The 15,871-nt window shown below is 42.0% G+C and overlaps 1 protein-coding gene across 12 annotated transcripts in view; it reads left to right on the top strand.

Moving 5' to 3' along the window:
• The window catches only part of PXK (PX domain containing serine/threonine kinase like), a 78,868-nt gene that overhangs the window by 22,558 nt on the left and 40,439 nt on the right, over positions 1–15,871 (top strand). For all 12 annotated transcript variants that reach the window (XM_036877934.2, XM_036877933.2, XM_036877941.2 and 9 more), the window contains 5 exons: positions 5,434–5,620; positions 11,432–11,509; positions 11,991–12,064; positions 12,603–12,677; positions 15,153–15,257. In XM_036877934.2, coding sequence (XP_036733829.2) covers positions 5,434–5,620; positions 11,432–11,509; positions 11,991–12,064; positions 12,603–12,677; positions 15,153–15,257 — 519 coding nt within the window. The remainder of the gene's footprint in view (positions 1–5,433; positions 5,621–11,431; positions 11,510–11,990; positions 12,065–12,602; positions 12,678–15,152; positions 15,258–15,871) is intronic.

Here is a 15,871-nt window from a genome sequence, read left to right as displayed (position 1 = left end):
TGGATGAGCGCTAACTAATTTACACATGTGGGAAGGCAGAATTCTGAGGTGGAGGAAAGGTGGATAACACCCCCATTGTGTCCTGTTACAGGGGAGGAAGAAACTTCTACCCCTAAAGGTTCTTCCAGCTGGTCTAAGAATCAAATTGACATGAGACAGATCAACAGCGGAAAAAATTGAAAGTTTACTTACAATTGTATGGGGAAGCCATAAACAGATTCCAAGGACAGTCAGGGAGAAAAAGGTATATATGTCATCCTGAACCAAGGAGAAGCCTAGAGCTCTGAGACTTCAAAGAAAAAGGGAAGTAATTCACAGGAATATTAAAAGAGCAAGTGTTTGATAAACAAAATAGTTGATGGGCCACACAGACATATCTGGGCTCGGAGAGAAAGAGTAACAAACAGGCTTTGTCACATTCCTTCCCATCTGTCACCCCTAGTTTACATTATAATATATCTGTCTATGATGATAGCTCTCTTCTTGGAGCAGTTCTTTCATCTAAATTCTTCTTATGCAGCTGGGATGGGGCGGGGTGGTCAAAGTGTCTTCCTAAGTGTTTGGGGCCCTGATGGTTTTTAGCTCAAAAAAATCTGCATGTCATAGTGGCACATGCTGGGGCAGCCTGCCCTTGGTCCCTGCAGTTCCAGTGTACACACAACCTCCAAGAGGTTTAGGAGTTGACGGCACAAGGTACTGCCTCTCCTGTGGCATCAAGCTGAAATCAGGAGTCAAAAGTGTTTTTAAGAAGCAGGCAGATGTTCTGTGGCATCTTACTACACTGATGGACAGTGACTGCAGTGGGGTATGGGGGGGACTCGGTAATATGGGTGAATATAAGGGTGTATATCAATGATACCTTAATAAAAAAAGAAAAGTAGGCAGATGTGCACACCTCCCCCATCTGAGCAACATATGCCTGCCCTTGTCCCTCCTGCAGAAAACTGGAAATTTATTCTCCAGAGAGGGTAGAGCAGTCATTGGACTGGGGAATGCAGACACAGTTGAAAATATTTGCATAATAAACCTAAGCTCTGCCCCATCTCCCAACCCCTCCCTAGGCCTTCTTCCTCTCAGGTTCCAGGATACCAATACGCCTAGAGCCTCCAGGAAGGAGACCGGAAGATTCTTGTTGGGGGATCTCCCCCCGGCCTAAGAAAAAGATGTTAAAGATGCTGAGGTGACAGGTTCTTCCCATGCAATAGCTGCGTGTGGTCATGTGCTGCAGGGGGCCCACAGCAGACATCCCCAGCCACTCACCCGGAGCTTCTAAGTCAGCTTTTGATGCTCTGCCCTTAAATATGAGTGGATTCCAGGATCACCAGATGCCTAAGACACACTTATAACATGAAACTAATGACTAAAAGAAACAGGGAGAAAAGAACTTTGAAGAAGTGAAATATATGCAGAGCACTTCAGGCACTTCAGAAAAATTATCTTTTATAATCTTGGAGACGTGAAAAATTACATTCAGGATGCTATGAAGGGAAAACAGAAAAAGAAACGAGCGCTTAGAAATAAGTAGAAATGAAAACTCTTTAGAAGGGCTGGAAGATAAAGGAAATATCTCAGAATTTTTGTTCTGTTGGGGAAAAAAAGGTTTCAAAAGGTATAAAATAGGAGAGAAAAGACTAGAGGACTTGTCCAGAAGGTCTGGCATTGCAAAAACAGGAGTTCCAGAAAAAAAGCAACAGGCCTGGAGGGAAGAAATAATGATTAATACAAGAAAATACCAAAGAATTTAAGTGAGAAGAAAATAGCAAAGAATTTAAGTGAGGTAGAGCACAAACATGGGTCAATCATCATGATGATTTTTCCTGCCTATGATGAAAAATACTGAGATATAAATAGTATAGTAAGAACAGGAGAGACTCCATCTTAAGGCTAAGATTCCCTTTTAAAGACCTGGGAGTTAGTAAAAATAAACTCGAAATAGATCAAAGATCTAAATGTAAGACATGAAGCCATAAAACTGTTAGAAGAAAACATAGGTAAAAATCCCTTGAACATAAGCATGTGCAATTTCTTCCTGGACACATCTCATCAGGCAAGGGAAACACAATAAAAAATGGACAAGTGGGAGTATATCAAAGCAAAAAACTTTCGTACAGCAAAGGATACCATTAGCAGAAGAAAAGGGCAACCTATAGTATGGGAGAATATATTTATAAATGATTTATCCAATAAGGGTTTAACATCCAAAATGCATAAAGAGCTCATATGACTCAACACCAAAAAAAAAAAAAAAAAATCAACAAATAACCTTATTAAAAAATGGGCAGAGGACCCAAACAGACATTTCTCCAAAGAAGCAATACAGATGGCCAACATGCCCATGAAAAGATGCTCCACATTGCTAATCATCAAGGAAATGCAAATCAAAACCACAGTGCAATATCACCTCACACCAGTTAAAATGGCCACCATCCAAAAGACAAAAAATAACAAGTGTTGGTGAGGATGTGGAGAAATGGTAACCCTCCTATACTGTTGGTAGGAATGTAAATTGGTGCAGCCACTGTGGAAAGCAGTATAGAAGTTCCTCAAAAAGCTAAAAATAGAAATAGTATTTGATCCAGTTAATTCCACTTCTAGGAATTTACCTGAAGAAAACAAAGTCCCTGATTTGAAAAGATATATGCACCCCTACATTTATTGCTGCAATAAAGGTATGGAAGCAACCTAAGTGTCCATCAAAAGAAGAATGGATGAAGAAGATGTGCTATATATTTACAATGAAATATTATTCAGCCATAATAAGAAGAGGAATCCTGCCATTTGCAACAATGTGGATGGATCTAGAGGGTATTATGCTCAGTGAAATAATCCAGGTGGAGGAAGACAAGTACCAAATGATTTCATTTATTTGTGGGAATGAAAAACAAAACAAAAAGAACAAAATAGCAGTAGACTCAGACACTGAGAAATGACTGGTGGTTACCATGGGGGAGGGTTGGGGTGGGTGGGTGAGGAGGGTGAGGGAATAAAGGGGCACAAAAACTCTAAATCATAATATGAGTTGGTCACAGGGTAGTAGTACAGCTTGGAGAATACAGTCAGTGATTCTGTAGCATCTTTCTATGTTGATAGATAGTAACTGCACTGGAGGGGGGGAGGATTTAATATGGGGAGCTGTTGAACCACTGTGTTGTATATTTGAAACCAGCATAAGATTATCAAAGATACTTCAATAGAAAAAGCCAGGGAGTTAGGAGGTACGATTCTGAACATATTTCATGGTAATTAACCAACTACTGACCCTATCTATATGCAGGGCAAGCAGTCCTAAAATGATATGTTCCCATTGCTTGAGGGTAACCACTATCTTGGAGAAGAACAGGATCAACAAATTCCTTGTATTGTTTATCTAACAGAATATCTAGAGAACTGACTAAAGATGGTGACAGGTCTCTCACAGAAGATAGATATCATGAGGCCACATGTCAAGCCTATGCCCCCTGGCCCTGTGCCCCATCCTTGAAACCCTTAAAAGACATGAATCCTAAGCCTTTAAGTGCATCTCCTCTGTGAGGTTGCCCGCATTCTCCTTTGCATTAAATAAAGCCTTCTTGCTGTTCGATTTAGCATTTGTTTGCGTGCTTCCAAGCCTATTGGAAGATTAATAAGAGACCCCTTTTCCCAGTGGTAAGCATCTTTGTTACTTTGTTATTTTGTCACTACATTCAGTTTTTTAGACTTAAGCCCTAGGCTTCACTCTGCTCTACTTCAGACAAGTAGGGACGGGCTACAAGTAGGAAAGGCTACGATTTGGGCCTGTGAGTTCCCATCATCTGGGTGACCCAGGCAGGACTGCCGCTCTGCGATCATGCTCTTCAGTAGCCTGCCTGAAAATCTCCTTTCTTTGCTTTGGCAAGTTCTCAGAACATAATCTCACTCCATCCAGTGTGGCTCCCCAAGTCCTGGGGTGGTGGGGGCTTAGTTCCTAGGCCGTGCACATTCAAGCAGACCCTGGACACCAGCTGACATTGGCTTCAGGAGTTGACACGGGCTTCACCCTGTGCCGAGCAGGAGCTCAGTGAACTCTCCTTTCCTCCCTCTGCTCTTCCTCACTCTCTGCTGCCTGCACGGCTACTGCCATTTCCTGCTGCTCTTAGATTTCCTTCCTTGCCTACACTCAGACCTGTTTATGAATTCTTTCTCGATCAGAGTCAGGAATCCTCCCCCGTCTGGGCTGAGGTCTCACCTAGTGCTCAGGGAGAGACCTCCCCAGAAGCAGCTGCCTGGCAACATAAAGATAGTAGTTTCTAGATGAGTTTCTGTAGACTCAGCAGAAGATGAAAATTGACCCACATATGGAATTCACACACTGAGGTCAAAGAGAGGATCCTAAAAGCTATCAGGGAGGAAAAAAACCCCAAAAACCAGAATCAAGAATCAACTGCTTGAACCGTTAAATCAGCACCGGAAACTAGAAAACAATGAAGTCGTTCTTAAACATTCTGAAGAACAAGGATTTCCAACTTGGAATTCCACATTAAGACTCAACTATCAATCAAGTTTGAGGATAGAATAGTCACATTTTACACAGGCAAGGTTTCAAAAAAGTAAATCTCCCATGCCCCTTTTTCAGGAACCGGACAGAGTGTATCTCCACCAAAAATCGGGCTTATCTAAGAAAAAGGAAGGTATGAATATGGAAATGGGGTCCCTCAGGAGAAAGGCAACAGCATCTCCAGCTTGGTGGTGAAGAGAGGTCCTGGGGTGCTAGCCTGGCAGCAGGTGTAGGGACCACTAGTGCTTGGAGCAGATCCGCGGGTTCTGGAAGGTGCTCCTCAAGATGAAGATGATGCATATTTGTATCTGAGTGTATTGGGAAAAAGCTTAGAAAGTCTGGAGTTGAGTAGAAAACAAAACAAAAAAAATAGACTACCAGTCGACAGGATTAGTAAGCATGGCTTTTTGGCTCAGTTGTGAATATAATTTTCCTAATGTAAACATGAATATTGTACTAAGTAAAATTATAACCATATTGGAAAGTTCAGGAGTAAGACATGGGGCGTGAGATCAGGATTATGAAAGAGAACTTCATCCTTGTCGTCAATGTTGGGAAATTTATAGGTAATGCCTAAAAATGAAAAATCAGGATGGCAATATGAACATTCCCCATGCCAAAAGGTCAGCTGAAGGGACTGAATATGGCCGTTGCTGGGTGGTGGGGTCATGGAACTGCTAATAATAATAATGAAACAATTATTTGACTCTTGAAGTTCGGTTAATGTGTAAGTTTGATTAAAAAGAAAGCCATAGAGCATTTTATCAATTCTAAGATGAATGTTTTTTTCATATTTTCATAGTATCACTGAAATTAGGATGCCCCTTAAAATCTATGGTGTCTCAGACTTCATGAAATGTCCTGGTATTGTATCTTATTTGGGAATGACATGAGTGTAATTTTTCTTTTTTTAATTAAAGATTGCAGGCCTAAGCCTACCTCTTCCTCCGAAAAAATTGATTGGTAACATGGATCGTGAATTCATAGCTGAGAGGCAAAAAGGTCTTCAGAACTATCTCAACGTCATCACCACAAATCACATCTTGTCTAATTGTGAGCTGGTTAAGAAATTTTTAGATCCAAACAACTACTCCACAAACTACACGGGTAAGCAAAGCACTGGGTTAGCAAAAGTCACATGACCAGAGGCCCTGTTCTTCGCTAATGTAGTGGGAGGAGCTCTACTTCAAATGGGGAGAAGCATGCCCTTCTTATAAGGCATTGTTCATTTACTAATACTTGATTGTAATATTCTATAGATGTGTAAGAAGAAAACAGTCCTAAAATGTCTGTATTTCTGCACAGAAAAATATGGAAGAGAAGTTATTGTTGCTATGAACATAGAGTCTTACCTTTTATTATCTTCACAGAGAGTAAATAATTCACAATCTATGTTAGTAATCTCTGTTGGTTTCTATTTGGCTCTGTTTTTGTATTTACAATATAGTGTCTGCCTGGTTTTTCTGGAAATTGCTTTAAACACAACGGTGACTCAAGGGTCCTTTCTGTGTCTTCCTAGTTGCTCCCTGGGACCCACTTGGTGCAAAGCCTAAAGGGGGGGCCGTTGTCTTCTAAACCTTCCTTCAATCAGGGTGGCAGCTGGGGGACCGAGGTAGAAAGGGTACTGGTTACACACAAAGTTGGCATCAATAACCCAAGCCTGTCATCAGCAGAGGGCATGATTAAATATTTAGTACAGTCTGGTGTGGCCTTGAGGAGACCATAGAAACTGTTATAGAACTGAACCAGGGCCTAGAATTCAACTGATTTGTGAAAGCTAAACCACGCTTAGAGTCTAAGTGGGCCTCTGGGTGTTATCAATAAGCTGATATCCTTGCTAAGAGGATGATTGTTTACACACTACGTTTTTAGGTTCTAAAATCTCTGCTTTTGAAGTAGAGGGATGCACTTTCTTCTGTTTCAGAGAGGGTGAAATAGAGGACTACTGTGTGTTACCGAGCTTTTCTGCATTGTAGACTCACCAGAAGGCTTTAAGGAGTCCTGGTGCTCCGGCTGCACTCATGTCAATCCAGTTACAGTATCTGTGGGTGGGGCTCCTAGTTTGTAAAGCTCTCCAAGAGATGCCAATATGCAGCTGGGTTTGAAAACACAGCCCTTGGGCCTTGCTACTTGCAGTGTGGTCATCTGATCAGAGCATTAGTGTTACTGGGACCTTGTCACCAATGCAGCATTCACGCCCCCATCCCAAACCTAGGATCTGAGGTCTGTTTTTACCAAGGTCCCCAGGTGATTTGCACGCACATTAAAGTTTGAGAAATTTTGCTGTGGAATGTAGCTGCTATCTTCTGATGGAAGTGCCTACAGGGTAAGAAAAATGCCTTTCTCAAATGCAACCAAGGGAGGGAAAGTTTATTTCAAATTCACATTTACTATAAGTTATAAAATTGAATGCTGAGTTGTTCCAAGACTTGCATTCTCCCCACACTTGGTGTTTGGTTCACACAGAAAAGGCGCTTCACTGGACTGGGGCCCAGGACAGCTTGCGTTCTTACAGAATAGCAGCTCTTAGGGCTTTCGATCACCGTGCTTCCCTTTGTTCCCAGATAGTGGGCAGAGCTAGAATGGATCTTGGAGCAGGCATATCAAGACTCTCTCATTTTATAGATGAGAGGCCACGCCCTGAGAGGAAAGGCCTTACCTAGGGTGGCACATTTGTATGATTGTACAAGTATATGGCATCTGAATGTTTTCCACTTAAAATGCTACTCGGCCCCAGAAGGTTGTCTATCCCTGTGTTTCCTTCTGTACTGCTGTTGTCCTTGATCTTTCTCTTCTTCCCCAGCGTGGCAGACAGGAATCCAAAGCAGCTGTGGGCAGGGGCTTAAGAAGGCCACCAGAGACTCCCACCACGCCCCAAATGCTCAAGAAGCTGCCACTGTTTAGAGGACACTATCCTGTAATGAAACAATAGGGGGTAGATGCTGTTTTCAGGGAGACACTGGTTTATTTCCCCTCTTGGATGAAATGTTAGAACTTGTGCTGCCTCTAGGCTGGGTCAGCGGCCTCAGGAAAGGGAAGCCCGGGTGGCCTGCTCCGTGCCAGCTTGACTGAGCCAGTCCCGGAAGCGAGGGCGCTTGTCCAGGCTTTCTGACTCAGGGCATGGCCCGTGGTTCCCGAGGGCGCTGTGCACACCTCCAGCTTCTGCCCTTTCTCTAAGCAGGGCCGCATCCCCCTTTCATAAGGGTAATGCCTCTACCTTGTACCATTTTCCAAATGGTCTGTGGTCACCGCCCAGCTTCACTTCAGCAGGTTTTGAGTTCCATGTTGAAATGTGGCTGAAGTCGCCGGGGCCACTTGCACAGCTGTTGATCTGCCTGAGGCCGAAGGTGCTGTGTTGGAGGGGGACTGTGATGGCTCCCCAACCCCCAGGGTATGGGTGACCAGGGGTCCTCAGGACATCAGCAGCTGCCTCTTGGGACTGACTGCTCATCCATCCTTTCTGTTCCTGGTGTTCTCCAGATGACCAAGAGGAAATACAAGGTCCTTTGTATTCTGTGGGGCAGTTGTGAGTGTTCACACACACACACACACACACACACACACACACACACACACCACCCTATCTTTTAATCTAATTAACAAGGTGTTTCTATCAGTTAAAAGCCTCAGTACATGATAGCCATCTTCGTGCCTCAAAGCTCAACCTGCCACAGACTAAGGGGGTTCTTACGCCCATGCAAAAGTTACTTGGGCCAGAAATCAGGAGGCCTGGATCCTGATCTTAGCATTGTCATTAGCAGCAGTTCCTCCTGTGGATCTCAGGCTCCTGATCCATCAAACAAGAGGTGGGGCGGGGGAGTGTTGAAGCGCCCTTTAAGTCCTAAAACCCCAAGAATCCCATGAATAGGTGAGAGTAGTGGACTCCAAGATAAAAGGACGAAGGGAGAGATTATACCCAGAACAAGGGCAGGCTGCTCTGGAGAGATGGGAGACCCAGTCTGCTGTGCAGACCACCTGCTGCAGGAGACTGGGGGTCCAGAGCCCAGTTGCGGGCCTGGAGGAGCTAGTGTTTGTTCCCTGTGGCCATCCCACAGGGCTCAGAGGCTGCACACAGCGGGGGCAGCTGGTCCATTCTGAGCTCTGTGGGAAGCACGGGATGGACTTGAAGGCATCACTAGGCATTTCCCGCCTAGGGCTTGGGCATCAGCATTTACTGGGCTTGCGGTTTCCCCATGTGTTAGTCAGTGGAAAGAAATAGAGAGCAGATGCCTTCCTTCTCATGGATTTCATGTTCTAATGGGTGAGAGCATCCACATCCATTAAATCTGCGTTGAACCCTTAGTTCTTGCTTCATGTTTATTGAGCATCTACTATGTGCCAGGTGCTATGACTACAGCAACGAGGAAGGAGTAGTTCCATACCCCCACCCGAAGGCACTTCTGCTGGCAGGTGGACAGGTAAAGACTGGCTGTTAAACACTGGCAGCAGCCTGAGGTGAGAGGGGGGCACAGACCTTCCAGATCTGAAGGTGGAGGAAGGCTTCCCAGAAGAGGGGACATCCACGCAGAGATCCAAGGAGTGAGTGGAAGTTAGCCAGGCCAAGAGGCGAGGGCTAGTGCTCCAGAAGACAAAGGAGCATTTCCAAGTGGCATGGGCTTCTCCCGGATCAAGACCTAGGCATCTAGCCAGTTTACAGTCTAGTGGTAGAGAGGAGCCCTCATGGGGGATAGACGGAGGCTGTATCCTGAGTCCTGCAGGGGGACAGACTTGGCCCCAGGATTCTGTGGGGAGGGAGTCCTGGTGAGAGGAGCAGGAAACTGGAGCTGATCCTCTAAGGACAGATGGGCAGGAATGGCAAATGCTGAGGGCTAGGAGCAGGCCAGGTGTCAGGGACCATGGCAGGCAGAGCTCAGAGCCATGAGGGTGTGAGCGCCTCGTCTGTGGGGGGAAGTTAGAGCCAGAGCTGGGCTGAACCCTGGTTAGAAGCTCGGTTTGATTTGGTAGGAAATACGGCACCAGAAAAGGCTTCTGAGCAGAGGAGTAGATGTTCAGGATTGAAATATGTTGCCTGAATATTAGGAGGAAGGGGATTGATACTGGGGGCATGGTAGTCATGCAGTTTACCCGACAGTAAATCATGGTCAGAAGACTGAAATGTCCTTTCTGCAATACCCTGACCCCTAAGGTAAAAAAGGCTATTTCCCAGTCCTCAATTCATCAGTAACAAATCTAGCATGTCCCATTTGTTCTCAGCGATTTCCCCCATTCCTGGAACAATGTATGGTACGTAGTAGCCTATGATAAATGCTGACAAACGTGACCTTGTGGGGAATTATGAGTCTTAGTTTTGAACCAACTGCCCTTTATATTATCTTCGAGTGATACTGTACCACACAGAGAAAATTATTTTTCATAATCCCCAAAGTTGACATGGTTTTCACTTAATATCTTTTTAAACTGTTTATTTTTGAGTTATTTTAAGGTTGCTTATGTTCGAGTTATTTTGGAAATGCTGAAAACATTTTTTATCAACATTAATTATGGAGATTAATGACATATTAAACAAAGTTCTCATTGTTATGAAAATTTATATGCTTTGGCCACACACAATCCCTCCAAATGGTGTGTCACATTGGGGTAGTTAGAGCAAATGTAAATAGAGTCAGTTTTGTATTTGCTCACATTTTCTTTTGTGTGAATAGCATGGACACTTCACGTACTGGAGTCAGTAAACCAACAGCTGGTAGACGGTTTTCTTTCCTGAATCTCTTAACTCATACTATACATTACAGTGATATTGCCAACCAAGCTCTCAGCATAGTAATTCCAGCCTAGGTCATTTTTGGCACATGGAGAGCATTTCTGCTGAAACCCTCATGCCCTAAAGTCTGCCTGGAGTGTAATTAATGCTCTGGCAGAGGTGAAATTCCACAATGAACTTGCAGGATTGCTCTTTGCTTCCAGGGATCCGGAGTGGCTTCATTTACTCGCTGTGTTACAGGAAAATTGCAAATTACAGATGTTACTTTTACAGGAAATGTAAAAAAGTGGTAATTCTGATAACGTCTTACAACAGTGAGCTTTAAAGAACTTCCTCTTCTCTTTGTCTTAAAAGTAGGGAAACATTCTCATGATAACAAAAAGGATGAATTTTTTTCCAGTAAACAGGCGTAGGATGATTTTCCACAATAGAGCCATGTTGTTGCTGAACACAGATGTTTTTTTAAAACACTGCCTTTTGTTTGCAGTATATATTTAAGGCTAATCATTTCTTTGTTGGCAAAAGCTGTTATTCCACGAGGAATGAAGATGGGGTAAATATTATTTGGAGCAACCTTAAGTACTGTTCCAAGCTCACCTTAGGACATGTTGTGAGTTTTGTGCTTATATTGTGCCCTAGTGCATATATTGAATTCTTGGTTTATACCAGCTAGTTTACATATTTTAGATTTCCAAGTGTAAGAAATAAAGAAAAAAAAAAATATATATATATATACACACATATATATTTTTTTCACATCATTAGTAATTACTGTTTTTCTTTCATAAACTTTTTACTTTGGAATAATTTTAGATTTACAGGAAAATGGCAGTGATAATACGGAGTCCCATATACCCCTCACCCCATACATCCTTTCCCCTAGTGTTAACATCTTACGTAACCATGGTGCATTTATCAAAATAAGAAATTAACACTGGTACCTTACTATCAGATGCAAATTTTATTCAGATTTCACTAGCTTTTCCAGTAATGCCTTTTTTTTGTGCCAGGATCCAATCTAGAATCCCATGTTGCATTTAATTCATGTGTGGTTTTTTGTTTTTATAACTTTTTTGGTTATTATGCTTTTTAAGAAGGTCATAGAATCTAAGTATTTCATTTGCAAGAATAATGTCTCAAGCATATGGTACTCTACTGATAAGTTTGCCTCCTGAGTTTCTAACCTGTTTTTGCAGAGATCGCTTTACAACAGGTTTCCATGTTCTTCCGATCGGAACCCAAGTGGGAGGTGGTGGAACCGCTGAAAGACATAGGTGAGAAAGTGGCCTGCCCGCTCTTGTTAACAGACAGGTGACAGCCGGATTCTTTGTTGTGCTTTCCTGTATGTATCCCAAGAAAGCTCTTAAATGTGGGTGATTTTATTTCTGCTTCCCGACTACTTGAGTATAAAATCCTTTTTAACTTGATACTGTATCATGAGTCTTGGTTAAGCCCTTCTAGGATTCAGGGGGTAATAACTTACCAGTTCAGACCTACCATTCACTGCTCATCTGTCTTTTTCACTAAATCCAAGCCGAGGTGCTGTTTACCCATTTCCGTAAACTGAATTTTGTTTGCTGTTTTCATTTTAATTCAGTCCCCCATCAATATTACCGAAGGACTGTTTTACTGGTGCCCTCATAGCTATGTATAATACTGCCAAACTTAATTTTTATTCATTATTTTGTTGATGAAACTTATATTAATAGGCATGAAAATTATGTAGCAGTATACACATCTCTGCTTTTATGACAGGTTGGAGGATAAGGAAGAAATATTTCTTGATGAAGATTAAAAATCAGCCGAAGGAGCGCCTAGTGTTAAGCTGGGTAAGCTGGTTTTTATTTCCGCGTCTTTGGGTGGGTTTATGAAAACAGATACTAACAAGACAAACTAGGAAATTGTGTTGCGCTCCCTAGTGACAGCATAAAGGCCTCCTTAGTCCCACATCAAGGGAGAGTCCTTTTAAGGCACTTTGCTTATGCATTTGATTATATTGTGATTCTGTTTCATCAACTAGTAGTTTGGGAAGAAATAGGAACAGCTTAAAATTGTTCCCTGGGCCCTCTGGAGGACTCCTTGTTTGGCAGTTTGTTGTAAAGAGAATCCTTGGGCACTGCGTCTCTGTTTCCCACCTGGGGAGTTCTCCTGGTACCTTTTGTTAATGGAATTAGATGGGATTACAGTTGAGCCCTGGTGTTTATATGTTTATGTGCTGCTACTCCCGAAAGGCCTTCAAGTAGCAAGGCAGGGTGGTTTTCACCTTTGCTTTATTTCTGGACAAATGAAAAAAGGGGGAAAGACTTACAAGGAATTTTTCTTCTGATAACCAAGGGAGCACCCTGCTGTTTCCTCTCCTGTTTTCAGGCTGACCTTGGCCCCGACAAGTATCTGTCAGATAAAGATTTTCAGTGTCTAATCAAACTTCTGCCTTCCTGTTCGGTGAGTACGAGTCCGTCTGTTGTCTTGGTGCTGATGACCGATCCACAGTGTTTTCTCATGGGAGACTGTGGGCAGAAGAGCTGGAAGCAGTCCACAGGCTCAGTAGAACGGAGAGGTAGAGAGGATTTCAGATCAGGCTGAAGTTGCTCAGGGCTGCTCTCATCAACGAGAAGCCGTTCAGAGGCACTCATGACGCCTGCACAGCACATGTACATGTGGTCATTTAAATGTAGTCTCTGTTTTAAGCAAATAGCAGCAGAGGAAGTCAGCTGCTTTGTTCATATCAGTGGAATTGAAAGATCCGTTTCTCTCCTGAGAACATGGAACTAATGGATTTAGATAAGCTGGATGAAAGAATGGCAAAATAGCACTTTTGCAGTCTGAGTTACTCTTCTCACAGGTAACTAGTCAGCCTTGAGAAGTACCTGGTGTTATTTATGCCAATACACAGTTATAAACAAGGCCTTCAATGTAAACAACTACGGCAGTCTATTTCAAAACATTCTGTCTTCAGGAAAAGACTCATCTGGCCAGAATATTGAGTGGGTGTTGATGTTCTCTAGCTGTGGTCTACGTGAGGGTGTAGGACCCTTGAATGAGTCACTCACGTATAGATTGAGCACAGTTGTGCTCATCTGTCCAGTTGGGTTGGAAAGCTCATTTTTGAAGACAGTGTCTTGTCAAGTTAGCAAAATCAAGCCTTTGACGAGGTGTGCTGTCTAACCAAGAAATAGGCTGTGCATGGTCTTTGAGTTTGATTAGTTGTGTGACACAGGCTGTCAGCACTCAATTCTAAAATTCTTTTAATGGATGTGCTTTTTAAAAAAGAAAATAGTACAGACAAGTGGTGCATATTAATTATAGAAAAGTCAGATAAGCAAAATAAAAAAATAATAAAACTTACCCATATCCCAACCAACCAGAAGTATGAACCAAAATGTTCAGTTGTTGCTTTTCAGAATTCAATGACTATTTTTGAAAAAGTATATATGTATTGTTTTAAAACCTGATTTTTTGAGTCATTGTATACTATAACTTCTTTCATTCTTAATATAGTGTAACATCATTATTACTGGCTGCATAGAATTAACATTATCTATATACCTCGGTTTACCCAACTAATCTTCTGCTAGATATTTGAAACATCTCTAGTTTTTTGTTCTAATTTTTTTTAAAAAGCCAGAGTGAACAATTTTAGCTAAACATTTGTACCTATCCTTAATTATTTTCTTTAGATAAGTAACTTAGAATTAATAAATAATTTAGTTTGAGATTATATGAATATCTTGTTCCTTATCAAACCTGCCTGTTTTAGCATTTGAGATTTTCTAACTCCATCATGCCTCTTATATTTATTAGTTGGTATTCTGTTATGAAGAAGAGCTTCCAATTTCCCTTCTTTATCTATTTATACCACTATGGACTCAAGGATTTTAATTTTATTTATTGGGTTTCTTTGTGGGGTGATGAAAATGTTCTAAAACTAGATTTGTATGGTAATTGTACAACTCTGAATATACTGAAAACCATTAAATTGTACACTTTAAATAGGTGAATTGTAATGGTGTGTGAATTACATTTCAATAAAGCTGTTAAAATATCAACAGGAACCGTTAGTGATGATCAGGAAACTTCATGGCAAATTACTCTTTTCCTGGGTACACCTTTCCATCCCCCAGCCCTCTCAACCCCTGTCCCCCAAATCTTTGCACAGCTCAGCTCACATGCGTTTAAATGTTCATGGTACTTCTTTGAGCTAATGGACATTGTAATACCTGTCTGAAGCCAGTTGGTTCATGTAACCAAAACTCCAGGTCGTATGAGGACTTTCCTTTCAGCCGTTAAAATAATTTGTCTTACTCTCCACCCCAGTTGGTTGACATCAATGTCCCTATCCCAGGAGGACCCTGAATCCTCATAGTGCACTCTAGGACAGGAAGATTCATGCTCACTGCTTTGGAAGAGGGCCATGATGCCGAAAGATGCTCCTTTGGCTTCTGTTCTGGCTGTTAATGGTCCCTGCATGGCACCAGATAGCAATGTTCAGAGTTAGGCAAAGCTGTGAAGGAAACATTTATTCTGGTCCCCACTTGGCTGTTCTAGGATTTGGCTGTATTCTTTACCAATTTACAGAGGCAGAATATTACAACTACTATTCTAAAAACTCAGACTTCCCTCTCTTCCACCACACTTTTGCCTGAACCAGGAGACTGTGCGTACCAAAGCAGACCTTTCATGTGTAGCGCTTGCCATGCCAGTATTCACTTGTTTTGTCAGTCTAGTTTCTGTGCCTTCTCTCATCTACGGAATGGGTACTAGCTGATTATCTAATAACTTGAAAATGTCAGTTTGCAGGGAATATGTAAATGCAGCTCAACTTCTGAGCTGGTACTTGACTCTGTAGAATCCAATTCTGGATATAAAAGGACATAGTTGCTGATACAAATAAATGTGAATCTCTTTTTTGTTTGGCAGCACCCGTATATCTATCGCGTTACCTTCGCCACAGCTAATGAATCCTCAGCGTTGCTAATTAGGATGTTTAATGAAAAAGGAACTTTGAAGGACCTGATCTACAAGGTATCTGTGGTAGAAATTCATGGTCATAGAGAAGTTCTCAAGTCCCTTTAGAACCTCATATTGATATTTGATCCCTAAGTTTCCAGAAACTAGGTCCTGACTATTATATTTTAATTTTTATTTTATTTGTAATTTATTCTGATTTTAACAATAAAACCTACTTAGTTTGGTTAAAGAGCATTCCTCTCCACATACACAGGAAGGGTGAACATTTAATGGTTTCGTCCATTCCATCCAAGGCTGCTCACTTAGGACAGTGTTAAAGTTTGTGTCTTTCATTTAACAAAGCAATACTGAACTATCTCAATAAAGTTGGGAAAACTTCTTTAAATAAGGCAATACTGAAGAATTCTGACAGTATATGATACTTTGGGGTCTGCTAAGGCCACACCAGGTACATCTTCACTGGACTAGAGAAAGGACAGAACCTGGGTCATCCTCTCTCCATCAACTATACAGGCTCTTGTACTTTATTTTATTTTTTTATTAAAGTATCATTGATATACAATCTTATGATGGTTTCAAATATACAACATAGTGGTTCAACAGTCACCCATATTATCAAATCCTCACTCCCTCTAGTGCAGTTACTATCTGCCAGCGTAGTAAGATGT

This window comes from Manis pentadactyla, chromosome 1 (assembly GCF_030020395.1).
Source record: "Manis pentadactyla isolate mManPen7 chromosome 1, mManPen7.hap1, whole genome shotgun sequence".
NCBI classification, from domain to species: Eukaryota; Metazoa; Chordata; class Mammalia; order Pholidota; family Manidae; genus Manis; species Manis pentadactyla.
Note: the sequence above shows the minus strand (reverse complement) of the source record. Positions and strands in the feature narration are given on the sequence as shown.